At 40.0% G+C, this 20,158-nt stretch overlaps 1 protein-coding gene across 5 annotated transcripts in view; it reads left to right on the forward strand.

Annotated features, from left to right (window-relative positions):
* Positions 1–20,158, forward strand: part of UPF2 (UPF2 regulator of nonsense mediated mRNA decay) — a 132,912-nt gene that overhangs the window by 54,863 nt on the left and 57,891 nt on the right. For all 5 annotated transcript variants that reach the window (XM_073328768.1, XM_073328763.1, XM_073328766.1 and 2 more), the window contains 3 exons: positions 14,886–15,071; positions 17,197–17,400; positions 18,342–18,617. In XM_073328768.1, the coding sequence (XP_073184869.1) occupies positions 14,886–15,071; positions 17,197–17,400; positions 18,342–18,617 (666 nt within the window). The remainder of the gene's footprint in view (positions 1–14,885; positions 15,072–17,196; positions 17,401–18,341; positions 18,618–20,158) is intronic.

Genomic DNA, 20,158 nt, shown 5'->3' on the forward strand with positions numbered 1-20,158 from the left:
AGAGACACTGGAATATGTGTGTAGCTTACTCTTGAAGCCATAGAGGAGATGGACAAGTTTCTTAAACTTTAACACTGTTACATCAGTCTGACTCCTTTGGCACACAACGGTTCCATTTTAGTGTCTGTATCTTTTATGATGATGTGCTGACACAAACACTTAGCACTGCCCAGTGTTACATTGTAGACCTCAGTGCCTTTTTGACCTTTTGCAACCTGTTCAGTGCTGGCTATGTTTCCATATTTCACCTGCAAGGATGGTGGCTTTCTGAATATCCTGTTTATTGGAGAACTCCAGTTACTTATAAGTATCCTTGTGATTTCCAGGAAAGACTTAGAGAATTTAGTTTATTGGGAAAAAATGGGGATTGCCTTTTAGATAGAAGTGACAATATAGAATCATGGGGAGAAGACTGAGGATGAGACTGGAGGAATTGGAGTGAGTGGCCTGGGGAGACAATAGTTAGTAGTTGAGGAGTAGTTTGGAATAAGTTAGTTCAGAGTTCATTAACTAGGAGAGCAACTTGTTAAGTGGAGTAGAAGAAGGTTGTGGAAGTGATGGTCTCATTCAACAGAGTAACAAAATCTGAACTTTTAAGAGAAAAGGATTAATGAAGATTGTAAAAGAGGGAATTGAAGTTGTTGAGATGGATATACTTAAAGCATGAAAAGAGATGTCACCAGAGGCAGTGTTGATGTGAGGACAAACGCTGGCAATGACCTAGAAATGAAGATAGATTGACTTTTTTCTTCCATGTTTTTGGTCTATAATTTTGAGTTCTAAGACGATGCCAAGATTTCAGGTCTGGAGAACAATTTTAAGGTCTGGTTAAAGAGACCAAATAACTAAGCTGAACATGATATAAAAAAAGATTCAGTGACAAAAATAATCAGTAGGAGGAAATAAGATTGAAGACAGGAGCTGGGCAAGCAGATAGAGGGCAAATAGAGTGAGTTGTGAGTTTGCCTTTGTTTATATAGGAGGTTAGACTAAACATTAGAATGATCCCTTCTGGCCTTCAGATCTATGCGTCTGAGTTATGGGAGAAGTAGATGTATTTCAGTTTAGGTAATTTTAATGCAAATGAAAGGTTTAAATCAATAGGTAACATAACTGCATGTTTCCAGGCTGTAACTTTTATCTACTATTATAAACTACAACAGATTTATTTGTTCAGCATGAACTTATCAAAAAGACTGTTAAATTGTCCAGTGAATAGGCTAACAAAACATATTACCATCTCTAAAGAAGCTTAGTACTCTTATGAAAAGCAGCCTTCTGTAAAGGCACTGAATATTCAGGGTTTTCAGTCCAGGGTTTTAGCTCCTTAGTGCAAGGGGATAGTTCTTAATTTCTCCTGCAGCTCTTATCCCATTACTGTTTTGCAGAGGAAGGCAGGGCCTTCTCTTTTTCCAGGCTCTCCATTCTACCCACTCAGTCTCCAGAGATTATGGGTCAGTGGTGACTTTCCCCATTGAGTTCCCAACAAAGAGAATTGGAGTCAAAGAGCTGCTGCCTCTTGAGCCTTTAGTTCATGCAGTTGAAGCTTTGAATTTGATGTCCCTTGTTTTAGTGGTGCAGAAGTGAAAGAAAGGGGGTGCGAGAGAATGTGATGTTTTGGGTGTCACCCAAACAGATAAGGAGTTCTTTCACTGCCTTCCCCATAACCTTGGGTACCTTTATGCAGTGCAGATTTGTTTCAGATCCCTGACATCAGTAGCCTGCCCACAAGCACAAGGTTTCACCCTGGCTTCCACCAGCCTAGTTTCCTTGCAGAGTGACATCAACCATCCTTCCAGGCTCGAGTCTCCTCACGTCCATCCTCCCTGAGTTCTTAACTGTCAGACACTCTGACTTTTCCCTTCTGGTTCATAACTCCTGAAGGTGTGAAATCAGCCCTCCAGTTACCAGCTCACTTTTGCACCCACGCTGCACACAGTTAACACACCGCAGACCTGCTTGGTAAAAATAAACAAAAAGTTTATTTAATAGAAAAAACACAGATTCAAAGATGAAATAGGAAGGGAAGTTATCATATACAAGTTACACAGAAAATAAACATAAAGAAGCAACTTCAGATTTACACGTCTATATTCGATAAAATCCCTTTTCTTATACAAGTTACCCATCGCCTTTGAACAGTTTTTCCCAGCGTACCCTCTAGCCATAGTTGGGATCCATCCTTCACAGAGTGCATTCTGCCTTGAAGACTGTCCCTCAGGTTCTGGATGCCAAATCTCAAACATAAGCTTGCTTTTAAAACGCTTTTTTCCTTTTTTTCTTAGTCCATGGTGACTCATGTTTATTCAGTGTGTGGAAATCCTCTGTTATTTTGAGAACTGGGATGTCCCAATGTCTTTCCGTTAACTTTCATGGTTCACCATTGTCTCTTCCTGGCTGGACCAGGATCATTACTTGGAACTGGTTTTGTGTAAACACCTGGAGGTGCCTCTCCTTGCTGTGAGGTATAGTTGAAATTGTAGTACAGGTTACGAACAGTTTTCTGTATACATAAATACATAGATTCATAACCACAGTGTGTATACATATCTCATAATAACCATCAAGTTCAGAACATTACAAACTTTCATAAAAGACCTTACTTGATACACTTTTATAGTACAATAATACAGTATTCAACTGGTTGGTTCAACTGTTCATTTCTGGGGTTTAAAACTTCTGCACTCCTGTTGGAGTGTCTGGAGCTGATTATCACAGTGGGTAAACATAATTATCAGTTGGGGTTAGTGGGTATATGCTATATACCTGTATGTACTTCAAGTTCAAGTCCTGATCCATTATTTAAAAAATAATGTATTTGCATAGTATGATCGTTTTTCTGTATCTTACGCGCAGCAGTAAAGTGTGTCCACTTCCCCAATCTGGTATATGTGCTTGGAAAACAAAATGGGTCTTTTATCCTTTTAAAGACATTTCTCTCGCTGTATTGCATCACTTGTAGTTAGTACAAGTTTACAAGTCAAGATAAATAAAATACACCTTCTACCCAAGGTTCGTTTTTGACTGCTCACCTTTGGTCCTTGTCTGTGCTACAAAAATTCCCCATTGTTAGCTGTTCCCACTGGTAACACGTGCTGTATCAGTACTGAATGTGATATCACTGTAAGCATTGCCAAGGACAACCCATGTTCACCATTTCAGAAAACGTGGTTAAAATCTGCTCAGAATTGCAGGTGAGTAATTTTCCCTTGTTGTACACAGGGGGGCCTTGCTGTAGGAAGTTGCAGATGGCAGAGAAGCATTTGAAACACCTCATGAATTGGAAATATAGCAGATTAAGTAGATGCTTTAGTACTACAGACTACTCTAGACTACAAGCTCCAGTACTGCCTTACAGTAAACACAAAAATCCAATTTTTTACTTAAATAGTATTATACAAATTGGATTGTAGGCTTATGTTAGCAGTAAAGGTGAACTGTGAAAGGATTACTATCAGAGCAAATAATTTGGGGCCGCCCCAAGGGAAAATCTAATCAGGTTTAAAGCTTTAGCAGTATCTAATATGTAGAATTGTGGTCTGCTGAGTTCTGCTGGATATTTTTTAACCTTAAGCTTTCCTTGCGGAGCATAAATTTTGTAATAAGGTCTCCAACTAGCTGTGTCCTTACAATGATTGGCAGTCATGTTGCAACTAACTGGATCATTTCCTACCAACCCCATGCAAGGATCCAGATGGAAAATTGAAATGAGAGCAAGTTCTTGGAAATCATAGGACTAGATTAAAAAAAATCTGAATAGTGATAATGAAACCAACACACCTCCTGGGTGTGGCATTCTGTCCCATCTAGTGGCAGCGAGGCCACTTAGAGTTAAATGAGTCTGCTTTACCACAGTAGCTAACAGTCAGTTGGCTTTTAGCTCATGCTGTAGAGGCTCATGCACTAAGCTCCAGAGGTCCCTGGTTCAGTCCTGCCCGCTGACAGACAGGGTCTGTCGGTGTTACAATAGGATTGTTTAGTCTGCGGAAAAGAAGAATGAGGGGGGATTTGATAGTTGCTTTCAACTACCTGAAAGGGGGTTCCAAAGCGGCTGGATCTAGACTGGTCTCAGTGGTAGCAGATGACAGAACAAGGAGTAATGATCTCAAGTTGCAGTGGGGGAGGTTTAGGTTGGATATTAGGAAAAACTTTTTCACTAGGATGATCGTGAAACACTGGAATTTCAGGAGTGCGTTACCTAGGGAGGTGGTGGAATCTCCTTCCTTAGAAGTTTTTACGTCAGGCTTGAGAAAGCCCTGGCTGGGATGATTTAGTTGGGGATTGGTCCTGCTTTGAGCAGGGAGTTGGACTAGATGACCTCCTGAGGTCCCTTCCAACCCTGATAGTCTATGATTCTATGATTAAGATAATGGACTTCTTTTTTTTCTTTCCCAGGGAGAATGTTTTGAGTCCTAAAAATCCTTTTTCTTTAATTTGCACTCCCTTCCAAGGCTCTGTGTCACAGTGACCAGCAGAAGGCTAGAAAAGATTTGATCAGAATTGCCCACTAATAGGCCATGGGATCATTACAGAGGGTACTATAGGGTCTGGAATTGACAGGTCAAGGCTTGAGACCTAAACTTGTTTCTCATGTAGTAGCTCATTCTGGGCTCAACTGACACTGTGGAGCTATCTCTGGAGATGAAATATTGTAGAGTCTCATCTTATGGCAAAGGATTAACAAAAATGAAAAAAAAATAAGTCAAAATTGCCTTTGATATATATTGGTTGTGTTTGTTGTGTGCTCTTATAACCTACTTGCAATGAGAATTAATGTGATAAATGTTCATAGTATGATGTCTGTTTTGTAGCTCATTTATGTCATAATTGTACTTGCCTTCACATCAAAGTCTATACAATCCTTTGTGTTGATGTGCAAGAAAATTCTGATTTCAAAGTGAAAGAAAATCAAATGTATTTTAGTTATTATTGCCCATTTGGTTTCATTATTTTATATTTTACATAAAGAAATTCCTCAAATATCCATCTGAACTCAGTTTTTTTTAATCCGGATAAATCCCAAACTGCCACTTTCTGCTTCTTGTAGTGCTGCTAGGGGCTTGTATTATCAGCAGAACTGCTATATATTATTTTACAGATTATGAGATGAGTTTTCATAAAGGAGGAAACTTAAAAAATGAGAACATTTTATATCACGATATATGCTTGGGCTAGCATTTTCTGTGTTTTTTTCTGTATTAGGGAGGATAATTTGTATTTTTATAAAGCTTTCTTCTCAACTTGGTATCTCCTCCTGATGTGAAGTGTAACACAGAATTTGTTGCTATGGAAATAACTTATGATTTAGTATTTTGGGCTGTGAAGAAAACGAACACTTTTTATTAAATGCATACACTTCTGGTAATGGATAACATGCTAAGAAAAAAATAAATCCACATGTTGTGCCTTTCTGATCTTGTTTTTCAGTAAGATGTATTAGAAAATATGTCTCCAGATAATCATGGTTTTGAAGAAAAGGTCTTTAGTTATTGGACAGTTGTAATACTTTTTATCTTCTATGTCCCCTTCTAACCTTAGTGATATCCAGGTGTTATAAAAACACCTCTAAATTAAGCTATACAGTGCCTCTGTGGGGTAGGTGAGTCATAGTTACCTATTTACAGATACGGAAACTGGCTGGCACAGAGGGTGAATTTTACTTGCAGTAATTCAGGAAGTCTGTGACAGAACCAGGAGTAGAATATATATCTTCTTACTCCTCCTGTACTTTAGCAACTAGACCTTGCTTCCTTTCTAATTGTTGTTCATACAGCACCAAAAGCATGTTAGGCACTTTACTATAGCTCAGTCCTTGATCAAAGAAGTTTGTAAATTAATTTTAGATGTGATGCAAAAAGTGAGTGCAACAAAGTGGGGCGGAGATGGTGAAGGAAAGAAGAAAGGGGAGATCATGGCTATAATATGATTACACGATTTCATATGCTTGTTATGAAGCTGATCCAGCAAAGGACTTTAACATATACTTAATTTTAAGCACATGAATAGTCCCAGAGAAATGTTCATGTTCAGTGTTTAACATGTGCTTAAGCGCTTTGCGTGCCCTTCATTACTCCTGGAGGAATTCTGTGCCACTGCGCAATGCATAATTTTGCAGAAATTAATATGCACATAAAATTTCATTTCCCCCACAAAAATGGTCTGCAGTGCTGCTAGCCATCACTAGGGCCCACTGGATCTGGCAGAACCCAGCTTGCACATGCAAGTCACTGCTGGGGGGAGGGAGAGGGCATTAGAGGGTTCCTGGCAGCTGCAGTTCCCAGCGTGCCCTGAGGGAAGGAGAGGGCGGCATGCAGGAAACTGTGCAAGGCTGGGATGGAGCATCAGGCTGTTTTCTCCCTCTTGGATCCCAGGGCTCTGGGTGGGAAGGGGGGACAGGTGTCTGGGCAAGGACGGGGGCTCACAGCTTGGCTCTGGAGAGGATTTTTAATTTTTTGGTGTAGAGTGCCTCCAGGAGTACTTTATGCACATCCGGTGATGGTACCACTGTTCTATTTTTTTAATTTAGTTTAAATTTTTATTTATTTATTTATTTTTAATTTAGTTGCACTTCAAAATGAAAAACCTGAAGGCTCCATTGTAACATTAATTCTCATTTTACGCCTACATTGCAAGTAGGCATTGTCAGCATTTTACTTGTGGGAAAACAGTCAGGGATGTCCACAGAGGACGTTGGAGCTGAAATCAGAGTTCAGGAGCTCCTGGTTCCCAGACCTGTGCTCTTACCATACTCCTCTCTAAAAATGGGTCTATATCGTGCATATATGTAAAGAGACTTCTCAGCTGATATAAAATACTCTTATAGCTCTAGCACTGACACCAGTATTCCTATTCTTTGGTATCTGACTTATTGTTGGTATGTTTTGAAATTAGGTAGTTTTTCACATCCTCCCTGATTTCAGCTCTGACACTTCCTCTGTGGGCATCCCTGTCTGTTTCCCCACAAGTAAAATGGTAACAATGCCTACTTGCAATGAGAATTAATGTGATAAATGTTGATAAATGCAAAGTAATACATATTGGGAAACATAATCCTAACTATAATATAAAATGATGGGGTCTAAATTAGATGTTACCACTCAAGAAAGAGATCTTGGAATCATTGTGGATAGTTCTCTGGAAGCATCCACTCAATGTAGCAGCAGTCAAAAAAGCAAACAGAATGTTGGGAATCATTAAGAAAGGGATAGATAATAAAACAGAAAATATCATATTGGTGCTATATAAATCCATGGTACACCCACCTCTTGATTGCTGTGTGCAGATGTGGTCACTCCAACTCAAAAAAGATATATTGGAATTGGAAAAGGTTCAGAAAAGTGGAACAAAAATGATGATGGGTATGGAACAGCTTCTGTATGAGGAGAGATTAATGAGATTGGGACTTTTCAGCTTGGAAAAGAGACAAGTAAGGGGGGATATGATTGAGGTCTATAAAATCATGACTGGTGTGGAGAAAGTAAATAAGGAAGTGTTATTTACTCCTTCTCATAACACAAGAACTAGGGGTCACCAAATGAAATTAATAGGCAGCAGGTTTAAAACAAACAAAAGGAAGTATTTCTTCACACAACACACAGTCAACCTGTGGAACTCTTTGCCAGAGGATGTTGTGAAGGCCAAGACTATAACAGGGTTCAAAAAAGAACGAGATAAGTTCATGTAGGGTAGGTCCATCAATGGCTATTAGCCAGGATGGGCAGGGATACAAAATCAACCATACCAACAGGGTGGGCCGTGTCTCTAGTGGCAGTAAACTGGTTCTGCAGAGGTCTCTGGCTGGCTTGTTCCCTGGTAGTGGAATGGAGAGCCTTCAACAGAGAGTGAAGAGAAATTGTTGTCATCGTCCTCCTCCTCCTTTGGCAGAGGTGGAGCAGTTATGGATGCTGTGGGAGACTCCATCAGTACAGCACACACATCCGGGGAATGAGATGTGATTGGTACTAAGAACCTGTCAGTGACAAGCAAGGGCAACTCAGGCGTTTCTTAAACCAGCAAGTCCCAAGGAAAGCAAAATTTCTGCTGTACCGGAATGGTGGGCAGTACCAAAATGTCCTGTGAATTTGGTAGGGCCCTATTTATGAATATGTTGAAGAATATTGGTCCCAGTACAGACTCCTGGGGCACACCACTATTTATTTCTCTCCATTCTGAAAACTGACCATTTATTCCTACCCTTTGTTTCCTATCTTTTAACCAGTTACTAATTCATGAAAGGACCTTCCCTCTTATCCCATAACTGCTTACTTTGCTTAGGAGCTTTTGGTGAGGGACCTTGTCAAAGGCTTTCTGAAAGTCTAAACCTAGTATATCCACTTGTTCACCCCTGCCCACATGCTTGTTGACCCCTTCAAAGAATTCTAGTAGATTGGTGAGGCACAATCTCCCTTTACAAAAACCATGTTAACTCTTCCCCAAGAAATTATGTTCATCTAAGTGTCCGATAATTCTGTTTTAAGTAGTTTCAACCAGTTCGCCTGGTACTGAAGTTAGGTTTACTGGCCTGTGCCAGGATTACTCTGGAGCCTTTTTTAAAAATTAGCGTCACATTAGCCTATCCTCCAGTCATCTGGCACAGAAGCTGATTTAAATGATAGGTTACATACCACAGTTTAGTAGTTCTGCAATTTCACATTTGAGTTCCTTCAGAACTCTTGGGTGAATACCGTCTGGCCGTGGTGTCTATTACTGGTGACAATTACTGTTTATTTTATCAGTTTGTTCCAAAATCTCCTCCGTCACCTCAATCTGAGACAGTTCCTTCGATTTGTCACCTAAAAAGAATGGCTCAGATTTGAGAATCTTCCTCACATCCTCACAAACCTATGCAAAGAATTCATTTAGTTTCTCAGCAATGGCCATATCTTCACTGAGTGCTCCTTTAGCAACTCTATCGTCCAGTGGCCCCACTGGTTGTTTAGCAGGCTTCCTGCTTCTGATGTACTTAAAAAAATGTTTTGCTGTTACTTTTTGAGTCTTTGGCTAGTTGCTCTTCAAATTCTTTTTTGGCCTTCCCAATTATATTTTTACACCTCACTTGCCAGAGTTTATGCTCCTTTTTGTTTTCCTCAATAGGATTTAACTTCCACTTTTTAAAGGATGCCTTTTTGCCTCTAACTGCTCCTTTCACTTTGTTGTTTAGCCACGATGGCATTTTTTTATCCTCGTCCTATGTTTTTTAATTTGCATTAATGCATTTAAATTGAATCTCTATTATGGTGTCATTAAAAAGTTTCCATGCAGCTTGCAGGGATTTCACTTTTGGCACGGGACCTTTTGGCACACCCTTGGGTGCCCCTAACCATACCCTTTGCACCACCTTGGTGGCCTTACTAGGACCCATGGGCAGTCTATAGACACCAATTCTCAAAGACCCCTAGGGTTTCCCATTGTGGTAGGAGAAGGCAATCTTCTAGAGCTTCTGTCTGATCCACAAGAGGAGACCTTTGAGGAACAAGAAGCAAGACTAGACAAAAAGATTACTCCCACGATTTAACATCTCTTCATCCTCTCCTGATGAAGCTGTTATGCCTCCCCCACCAACGCTGGCCGACAACTTCAAACAATTTCAAGACCTTATCAAGAGGGTAGTGGATTCTTTACCAATTCCTCTGGAAGAGGTTAAGGAGTTGCACCACAAGGTGCTTGACATCCTGCACACTTCCTCATCTGCCCACTTTGCACTTGCCATTCATGAGGCCTTGCTGGACCCAGCAAAGGTTCTATGGCAGACACTGGCCACGATACCACCTTCATATAAGAGAGTGGACAAAAAATACTATGTTCCCTCTAAAGACTTGGACTTTTTATTTTCACACCCATCCCAAACTCCCTTGTCACTGACGCTGTAAACGAATGTGGTAGACAGCACTACAGTAAATCGACACTGTATGACAAGGACTTGAAACGTCTTGCTTTATTTGGGTGAAAATCATATTAATCGGCAACCCTGCAATATAGGATCGCCAATTACCAAGCTCTTATTGCAAAATAAAATCATGTCAATTATTCCAAACTAAACGCTTTCATTGGCCATCTTCCAGTTGATCAGAGGGAGCAGTTTCAGGAAAATATTGCCGAAGGTCAACATCTCTCAAGGACATCTTTGCAGGCCTCTCTAGACACCGCTGACACAGCCACCTGCCCCATCTCCACAGCAATGGGTCATGTGGAGGGCTTCCTGGATTCACCTTTCTGACTTTCCAAGAGAAGTCCAGTTTACTGTGGAGGACCTTCCATTTAAGGGATCAAAGTTATTTGCAGAGAAAATGGATGAATCCCTTCACACACTAAAAGATGCTAGAGCTGCTTTGTGCTTTCTGGGAATTTACACACCTGCACAAAAAAGAAGATATGGTAAATCCCCCATGGGACAGAGATCCTGGTTTACTTTGTTTCTTCCTCCTCAGAGGCATTATGAGCCCCAACCAAGAAGACAACGTCTACCAAAGAGGAGACCAGCTGCCCCACAATCATCAACTTCACACCCATCTACATCTAAACACCAATTTTGACATGGTGGTTGAGACCCCAAATTACCACCTTCATATTTGTTTGTGGCAACAACCCGAACAACTCCCCTGCTTCGGTGACCACCTTACTCTTTTTCGTCAACTAGAAATGTATAACCACAGACAAGTGAGTATTGGAGATCATCTCCACAGGGTATTTGATCCATTTTACCTCCCTCCCACTTGCCCATTCCCCCCTCCCTGACCATCTCAGGCATCCTTCTCACAAGCATCTTGTACCTCAGGAAACACTCTCTCTGAACCTAGGTGCTATAGAACCAGTTCCAACTCAACATAGAAGGGATTCACTCAACAAATTTGTAAAGATATAGCACTTCAAAATAGTTACTCTTGGACAAATAATTCCATCTCGGACCAACGGGACTGGTTCTCAGACCTTGACCTACAAGATGCTTATCTTCATATTGCAATCCATCCATCCCAGAAGGTTTCTGTGATTCATTCAGGGACAGGATCACTTTCAATACAAGGTGCTCCCATTCGGACTATCGTCTGCACCAGAGTGTTCTCAAAAGTCCTTTCTGTGGTAGTGGTGCAAACAAGGAATTACGATATTCCCACATCTAGAGAATTGCCTGCTCAAAGCACACTCCTTTGAAGCTTTGACGGCCCCACAAAAGACCACGGACCTATTTCTTCAGCTGGGGCTACAATTAAACATCCAAAAAACCATATTAACTCCAGTACAGCATCTGGAATTCATAGGAGCCTATATAGATGCAGTAGAGGCTAACACTATCCTTCCCTCACGCAGGTTCAACACCTTAGTCAACTTATTCCCAACAATCCAGGCCAGCCCTGAGACTTCTGCCAGCAACTCCCTTGACTGGTAGAAAGACAGTCACAATGTCTGTGCAGCAGTTCCCTTCACTCAGTCATCCCTAATTTTAATAATCACAACAGACGTATCCCTATTGGGATGAGGAGTCCACCTGGACACGCACATTGTTCAAGCCAAATGGTCCCCACTCAAGTCCACACTACGTATCAACTTACTAGAACTCAGAGCAGTCAGAAAAGCCTGTACATATTTCTTACCACTGATCGGGGCAAGCATATAAAGATTGACAGACATCTCTTGTACGTTTTACATAAAGTGCCAGGGAGGAGCAAGATCATTTTCCCTTTGTGTCGAAGCAGTGAAACTCTCAAATTGGTGCATTCGCCACCAAATCAACATCTCAACAGCTTATGTCCCAGGCATACAAAACGCTACAGCAGACACTCTCAGCAGGAATTTCTCCCAGGATCATGAATGGGAAATAAATCCCTCCATTCGCCACAGCATATTTCTACATTGGGGAGTCCCAAAGATAAAGTTATTTGCCACAGCCAGAAACAAGAAGTGCTCCCAGTTCTGCTCCAGGCCCAGCGTGGGTTATCACTTTCTCAGAGACGCCTTTCTTCTACAATGGAACACAGATCTCTTGTATGCCTTTCCACCGATTCCTCTAATATCCACAGTCCAGCTCAAGATTTAAAAAAAAAAAAAAAATAGAGAGAGAGCCACAGTTATCCTCATAGCTCCCATGACACCACGTCAGACATGGTTTACATACCTTATTCTACTGGTGATTTGTTCTTGAGCCTATTCCTCGCTTCCTCTCTCAGGATGCTGGCCAGGTCCATCAACCCAATCTGCAGGTTCTCTGGCTCAAAGCATGGCTCCTTGATGGTTCAAAGGCTTGGAAATGACCCACTCCAAGGATTGAAAGGCGGTGCTGTTGAATAGAAGGAAGCAAACTACTCGTCACACTTATATTCAAAAGTGGAAGAGATTCCAACTCCGGTGTGACTTGAGGCACATTACTCCTACATTCTCTGCACTATCACTTGTCATCCTTGAACTAAAAAAATCAGGATTATCTCTAAACTCTGTAAAGGTGCATCTTGCAGCCATCACTGCCTTCCATCATAAGATAGACTGTTGTTCTCTTTTCACTCACCTTACAAAAGAAGGTTTCTCAAGGGCCTGGGTAACCTCTTCCCACAAATCAGATGTCCTGTACTGACATGGGACCTCAACTTTGTCCTCAAGTGGCTAACCAGATCTCCCTTTGAACCCATGGCCACCTACTCACTTCTGTACCTCTCTAGGAAAACCGCATTTCTAGCAGCCATTACTTCTGCTCGAAGTATAGGAGAGATAGGGGCTCTAATGGGTTACCCTCACCCGTTAGTCTTTTTCAAAGACAAGATTACACTATGACCACACCCACGGTTCCTACTGAAAATATCTTTGGACTTCCATATAAACTAGCTTATCCGCTTCCCAGTTTTCTTTCTGAAACCACACTGGGACAAAAGGAAGGTGACATTACACACGCTCGATGCAGGAGATCGTTAGCCTTATATTTGGATAGGACTAAGCCCTTCAGGAAGTCTCCCAGACTATTTTTTTCTATTGCTGACAGATCTAAGGGATCCTCAATCTCTTAAAAAAGACTCTCTCTAGATGGATATTGGACTGCATTACCTATTGCTATTGCTCTCAAGATCTTCAACCTCCTTCTAGACTTTTCTGATTAGAGGGCAAGACTACAATGAAAGAATGTTAACTATTCTTAGTTTTGAGTAGACCACTTTGGCTTCATGAACAACTTTTGCATGTGGGAATGAAAAAGTACTGGAAACCTGAGTTCTGATGATAGCTAGATTTGATGCTCTAGGTTACTATGCATAGACAAGCTAAGATTTAGATACATCCTTAAATGGTATGATTGATTCTTATTTGGCTTCTTAATACGTAACCTCTAAAGTTAGGTGATCCCTTTAGGATAACAGCTCCAGAGTTGTTCAGACTATGTGGAGCCTGTGATAACCTTGGTGTGATTTTATATCATTTTGTTTTAAATATTGTATGATAAAATTCAATTAAATCTCAATATTTTTAATTGTGGAATGCACCAATTTAGAACTGCTTGTGTTCTTGTATTTTGATGTGTATATGTGTATAGCAGGTTTCAGCCTCTGACCCCTGTTCTCATTTTTCCTGAAATAGTCGTTTACTGTGGTATTCTGTTTGCGATCTATTATCTTGTTGTCCCAAAATCTAGCTGCCAACACTGGAGTATACCATGGGAAATATAAATATCAGAGGTAATACCACTGAAAAAAAGTAAATATGGAATTCCAGTGTAATTTTTGCTGATTCTCACCATGTTGTAAAAAGTGTGTAAGAAGTCTTTATTGATTGACTGTGCTAATTTAAATATTTCAATGCATTATTTTTTATTTGTATTACTGTCATACCTAGGGGCCTTAATCATAGACCAGGGCTCCATTGTGCTAATCACAGCACGAACACAGGATTTATGTTTAATAGCTGAAAAACTTATTAAGTAGAATCATAATATGAATAAATAGGAGCTTTTTAGGTTTCATTAAGATAAAACTTAAATGTCTCTTAAATCTTCTTCATGTGATCCCTGGAGAAACATAAATGAAAATAAATGAGCTTTACGATGGTCATACGGAACAAACTACTTAATTTCAAGCTTTCACCTGCGTTTTTAAGAAGGCTGCAAAAAAAAAATAGTCATAGTCCTATAGTTTAAGGGACCACTGATCATCTAGTCTGACCTCCCGTATATCATAGGCCATCGACATCACCCAGCACCTGCACACTGAACCCAACAACGGAAATGAGTCCAAAGTAAATGAGGCCCACAGGCAACTAGATTTATGTGCCACAGGCAGAAACTAGGAGGGACTGAGGTGCACCAGTGCTTGAGGGCCCTCCAGTGGCAAGGAATTGATTGAATTAGAAATACTCAGATAGTCCTGGCATATGACCCATGCCTACACGCTACAGAGGAAGGCGGAAAAACCCCAAGGTACTTGCCAGTCTGACCTAGGAGCAAATTCCTTTTTGACCCGACGTATTATGGTGATCAGTTAGACCCTGAGAGTGTGAGCAAGAGCCAGCCAGCCAAGCACCTGAGAGTGCGAGAATGCTCAGTGCCATCCCAGAGCCCTAGCCCACCCAGCCCCATGTCCCATCTCCAGTTTTGGCCATCCCTGATGCTTCTGAGGAAGGAGATTTTAAAAACCTCCCAGAAAACATTGCGGAGAAAATAATCTCTTCCTGGCCTCTCCCAGTTGTCAGCCAAAACCCTGAAGCATGAGCTTTAGGAACATAAGACATAAACTGGAAATTAGCCCTAGGCTGTTGAGCTCTGCCCCCCACCATCACAAGCAACATACTTGTAATTTGTTTCTCTGCACTCTGCCTCCAGCCACCCATCAGTTACACTATGAAGACTTTTGGTTTGAGGGAACTTTAGTAGCTTAATGAGAAACATTTTTCACCTGATACGTTTTATTTGTTTCTAGGAACAAATGATGAGAAAGAAACAAGCAATGCATCTCGACGCACGGTATGTCACAATGGTGGAGAATGCATACTACTACTGTAATCCCCCTCCTGCTGAAAAAACTGTGAGAAAGAAACGCCCACCTCTGCAGGAGTATATTCGTAAGCTTCTTTACAAGGATCTCTCCAAGGTCACCACTGAGAAGGTGAATCCATGTGAAATCTTGATGTTGTAGATGGCAGTACTTGTGACATGATGCAACTCTTCCTTTTTTATATTTTCTTAAATTATTTATTACAAGAACAATAATTATAGGTACTCATTTAGAACCTGAGAGTGAAAGGATGTAGTTAACTAATGCTGGGAAAGAAGGCTTCTGCTTGACCCATGTAAATGATTGAGGTTGAAAAGATGGGAAGAGGTTTTGAATTCTCCAGATCTGACATTTGTTCTGAAGGATCCAAGAAAGTTGGAACACAGCAAGTGTCTGAGGGCAGGGTTGAGATTAATGTTTACTACTCCCAGGAGAGGAGAAACTGCTTCTGCTATGCCTTGATCAGGATTATATTAAAGATGGGCACACTGTCTGAGCTATTAAAATCAGAGGCATGTGCATGCTAACAAGGCAAGATATTTTAAGGTGAGTCAATGGGGATGTCCAGGTAGAGCTCCAGCCTTGATTTTAGTCTTCCAGGAAGAGAAGAGGAGTAGGTCTGAGAATATGCAAGTCCCAGAAAAGAACACTTTGTGATTTCTCATCAGGTCACACTGGGGGGTGAGGCTCTCAAACTCTAAAGGTACACCAGTCTTATTCTAAGACATGTGCAGGGAGAGTCTACAGTATCTCTGGGATATAACCTTGGATGTCTGTTAGACCATTGGTTCTCAACCTTTCCAGATTACTGTACACCTTTCAGACATCTGATTTATCTTATGTACCCCAAATTTCACCTCGCTTAAAAACAACTTGCTTACAAAATCGGACATAAAAATGCAAGTGTCACAGCACACTATTACTGAACAATTGCTTACTTTCTCATTTTTACCATATCATTATAAAATCAGCTGGAATGTACATATTATACTTCCATTTCAGTGTTGTGGAAGTAGATAGCTGCACCCAACCTGAAAGTGAGAACTGTGTTTTTCTCCAACAGTGTATAGTATATAGAGCTGTATAAATAAGACATTGTCTTTATGAAATTTTAATTTGTATAGATTTTTCTTAGTGCTTTTTGTGTAGCCTGTTGTAAAACTAGGCTGATATCTAAATGAGTTGATGTACTCCATGGAAGACCTCTGTGTACCCCCAGGGGTACATTTACCCCTGGTTGAGAACCATTGTGTTAGACATCCAGTGCTGAGTGAATATGGTACCAAAGCATCTGGGAGAGGTGTTTCCATCCTGCACAATGTTTGTATTAGGTCAGACCAAATGTATTCCATACCTTTTAATAAGTGGTCTGAGTTTCTGTCTCGCTTTATGTTTTTAATAGTACTAGGCAAAATAAATAACACGTATATAAATTTAAGGATCAGATCCGTAGCTGGTGTAAATTGGTGGAGCTTTGTTAGCAGCAATGGAACTCCACCAGTTTATGCCAGTTGAGAATCTAGCCCTAAAAGTTCAGGGTATATTAGACTCCTTGTTTTTATTCTGTAGTCTTAACTATCTCCATTAAAAAAATTTCTGTGTGTAGCTTAGATGTTAAGGTTCATGTTTGCTTTCAGATCACCTTTACTTAAGTTGTGACTCGGTTTACTTTGTTCAAGAGAAGTGTAGAATTTTGTTTTAATCTTAGTATTTTTTCAATGCCGTTCCAATATTATAGTTCTGCTCTTCTGAGTCCCATTACAAGTATCAGCTAATTTCCGTGGATTTTACGGAAAAGGGGATAAAGTGGCAGCTTCACTATGAAATGGTGCTTCCTGCAATCCGAGCCTTTCAGAAGAAGATGGTCTTGTGGTTTGTAGTGTGATAGTTGTTCTAGATCTTTCTACTCCCAGTCATGTGATTTCTTACTGGCTTCCTGAACTGTTGAGAGCGCCTCGATAAATGACAAGCTGGAGAGGACCACCTGTCTTCTCTTGGAGTAGGATTTAGATTAGGTATCCATGGCTTGGGATATATATCCATTAGATTTACTTCATTTGCATAACACATGAATCAACTTCTGAATAGGTGGGGGTGTTTCTTTAGAAAGAGGCCACAGATACTATTTGTGGGTGGCATTTGTAATGACTACAAGATATAACAGGTTTCATTTACACATGCATCTACCCAACTTTGCCTACTGAATTGTTAATTGTGTTTTACAAATCTTGTTTAGGTCCTGAGACAGATGCGCAAATTGCCCTGGCAGGACTCTGAAGTGAAAGATTATGTTATATGTTGTATGATCAACATTTGGAATGTGAAATACAATAGTATTCACTGTGTAGCTAACCTCTTAGCAGGGTTGGTGCTTTACCAAGAGGACGTTGGAATTCATGTCGTGGATGGAGTGCTAGAGGATATTCGCCTAGGCATGGAGGTAAAAAATATATTATAAGTTCATTCACTTGTTCATCAGAAAAATTAAAATAAAACCTTTCTAAATACAATTTAAAAATAGAAATAGAGGTAATGGAAAATATTTTTCATTGCTTGATTGATTACTTTTGTACCTACGTGCCTGCTGCTTTCTTTAAGGTCAATCATAAAGTCAGAATAAAAATGAGAGAGGGTTATTGCGGTACCTACTTTGTCCCCTTGCCGTGGTAAGATTGTTCCCTGTGCACTATGTATAATGCTTTTCTAGTCTCGTGTTTAAATATCTGAAGCCATGGATTTTCATATCATTTTCTTTGGAAGTCCATAATTTGATAGACCTCATAGTTATCGAAAGCTTTTTCTAGATAAACCCCCCCCCCCCAAAGTAAATTACAGAAACTTTCTTTTAAATAATACAGGACTGGACTTCATTCAAACCTTTATGATATCTATTGATTGGCCAAGTTCTATGACTATCTGCACTACTGTGTATGCTAAAATTTATGTAATATGTTATGTAGATAGAACAGAAAAGGAGTACTTGTGGCACCTTAGAGACTAACCAATTTATCTGAGCATGAGCTTTCGTGAGCTACAGCTCACTTCATCGGATACATGAATGCTGTAGCTCACGAAAGCTCATGCTCAAATAAATTGGTTAGTCTCTAAGGTGCCACAAGTACTCCTTTTCTTTTTGCGAATACAGACTAACACGGCTGTTACTCTGAAACCTGTCAGATAGAACAGAGTTATCTTTGGGATCTATTGTAACAAATTATATCAAGGAGTGACGACATTATTTAAAGCAAAAACATACTTTTTTAGTTTACATTTCTGTAGTGGAGACTGTAAGGCTCCTTATAGTAATTCCTATTGTGTCCACATGTATAAAAGTAAAAGTGTGTCCTGCATTAAACTAGTAAATATTGGGTTTTGTTTCAGGTTAACCAGCCAAAGTTTAATCAGCGACGGATCAGCAGTGCCAAGTTCTTGGGAGAACTTTACAATTACCGAATGGTAGAGTCAGCTGTAATATTTCGAACTCTATATTCATTTACATCATTTGGTGTGAACCCTGATGGTACTGCTAGTCCACTGGACCCTCCAGAACATCTTTTCCGAATTAGACTGGTCTGCACCATCCTTGATACCTGTGGGCAATATTTTGACAGAGGTTCCAGCAAACGGAAGCTTGATTGCTTTCTTGTGTACTTTCAGGTATTAATAAATTTAACTTTGTGTTTAAAATTGTCTTTGTGTGGTGGGTGTATCTTTGCATGGTCCTAAAGATTTATCTATATAGTATCTAGAATCTGTACATTTAGGTTTTTATATTTTGGGCTCTGCTTCAGAAAAGCATTTAAATGTGTTTAAATTTAAGCACATGAGCAGTCCTGTAGACTTCCCTGGGACTATTCACATGCTTAAATTGAGCACATACTTAAATACTTTGCTGAATTGAGGCCTGAGTGTGAACCCTACAAGCTCTGTAATGATTTTTTAAATCCCTTCTGATGTTCATAGTTTTAATGAGAGAGATTCTTGAAATGGCATTAAAATGTCAAATGTAACTGGATGTTGCCATGGTAACGCCATAGAATATTCTGAAACATTCGTGGACTTCAGAGTGCTTGTGTTAATCTTTCAGTTTAATTTCGAAGGACAAAAGGAAAACAGGGAAGTTAAAAGATAACTCCAGTGGAGGAGTAGTGGCATTAGAGCTGTCAAGTGATTAAAAAAATTAATCGCAATTAATCGCACTGTTAAACAATAATAGAGTGCAATTTATTTAAATATTTTTGGATGTTTTCTACATTTTCAAATATATTGATTTCAATTAAAATACAGAATACAAAGTGTACAGTGCTCACTTGTAATAAAAAATAAAGTATTTGCACTGTAAAAATATAAAAGAAATAGCATTTTTCAATTCACCTAATACAAGTACTGTAGTGCAACCTCTTTATCATGAGAGTTGAACTTACAAATGTAGAATTATGTACAAAAAAACCTGCATTCAAAAATAAAACCATGTAAAATTTTAGAGCCTGCAAGTCCACTCGGTCCTACTTCTTGTTCAGCCAATTGCTCAGACAAACAAGTTTGTTTAAACTTGCAGGAGATAATGCTGCCCGCTTCTTGTTTACAATATCATCTGAAAGTGAGAACAGGTGTTCGCATAGCACTGTTGTAGCTGGCGTCTCAAGATATTTACATCCGAGATGCGCTAAAGAGTCATATGTCCTTTCATGCTTCAACCACCATTCAAAGGGACATGCGTCCATGCTGATGATGGGTCCTGCTTGATAACAATCCAACGCAGTGTTGGCCGACGCATGTTCATTTTCATTATCTGAGTCAGATGCCACCATCAGACAGTTGATTTTCTTTTTTGATGGTTAGGTTTCTGTAGTTTCCGCATTAGAGTGTTGCTCTTTTAAGACGTCTGAAAGCATCCTCCACACCACTTCCTTCTCAGATTTTGGAAGGCGCTTCAGATTCTTAAACCTTGGGTCAAGTGCTATAGCTATCTTTAGAAATCTCACATTGGTACCTTCTTTGCATTTTGTCAAATCTGCAGTGAATATTCTTAAAATGAACAACATTTGCTGGAAGGAAAGGAGTACTTGTGGCACCTTAGAGACTAACCAATTTATTTGAGCATAAGCTTTCGTGAGCTACAGCTCACTTCATCGGATAGCTCACGAAAGCTTATGCTCAAATAAATTGGTTAGTCTCTAAGGTGCCACAAGTACTCC

The sequence above is a fragment of the Lepidochelys kempii genome, chromosome 1 (genome assembly GCF_965140265.1).
Source record: "Lepidochelys kempii isolate rLepKem1 chromosome 1, rLepKem1.hap2, whole genome shotgun sequence".
Lineage (NCBI taxonomy): Eukaryota > Metazoa > Chordata > Testudines > Cheloniidae > Lepidochelys > Lepidochelys kempii.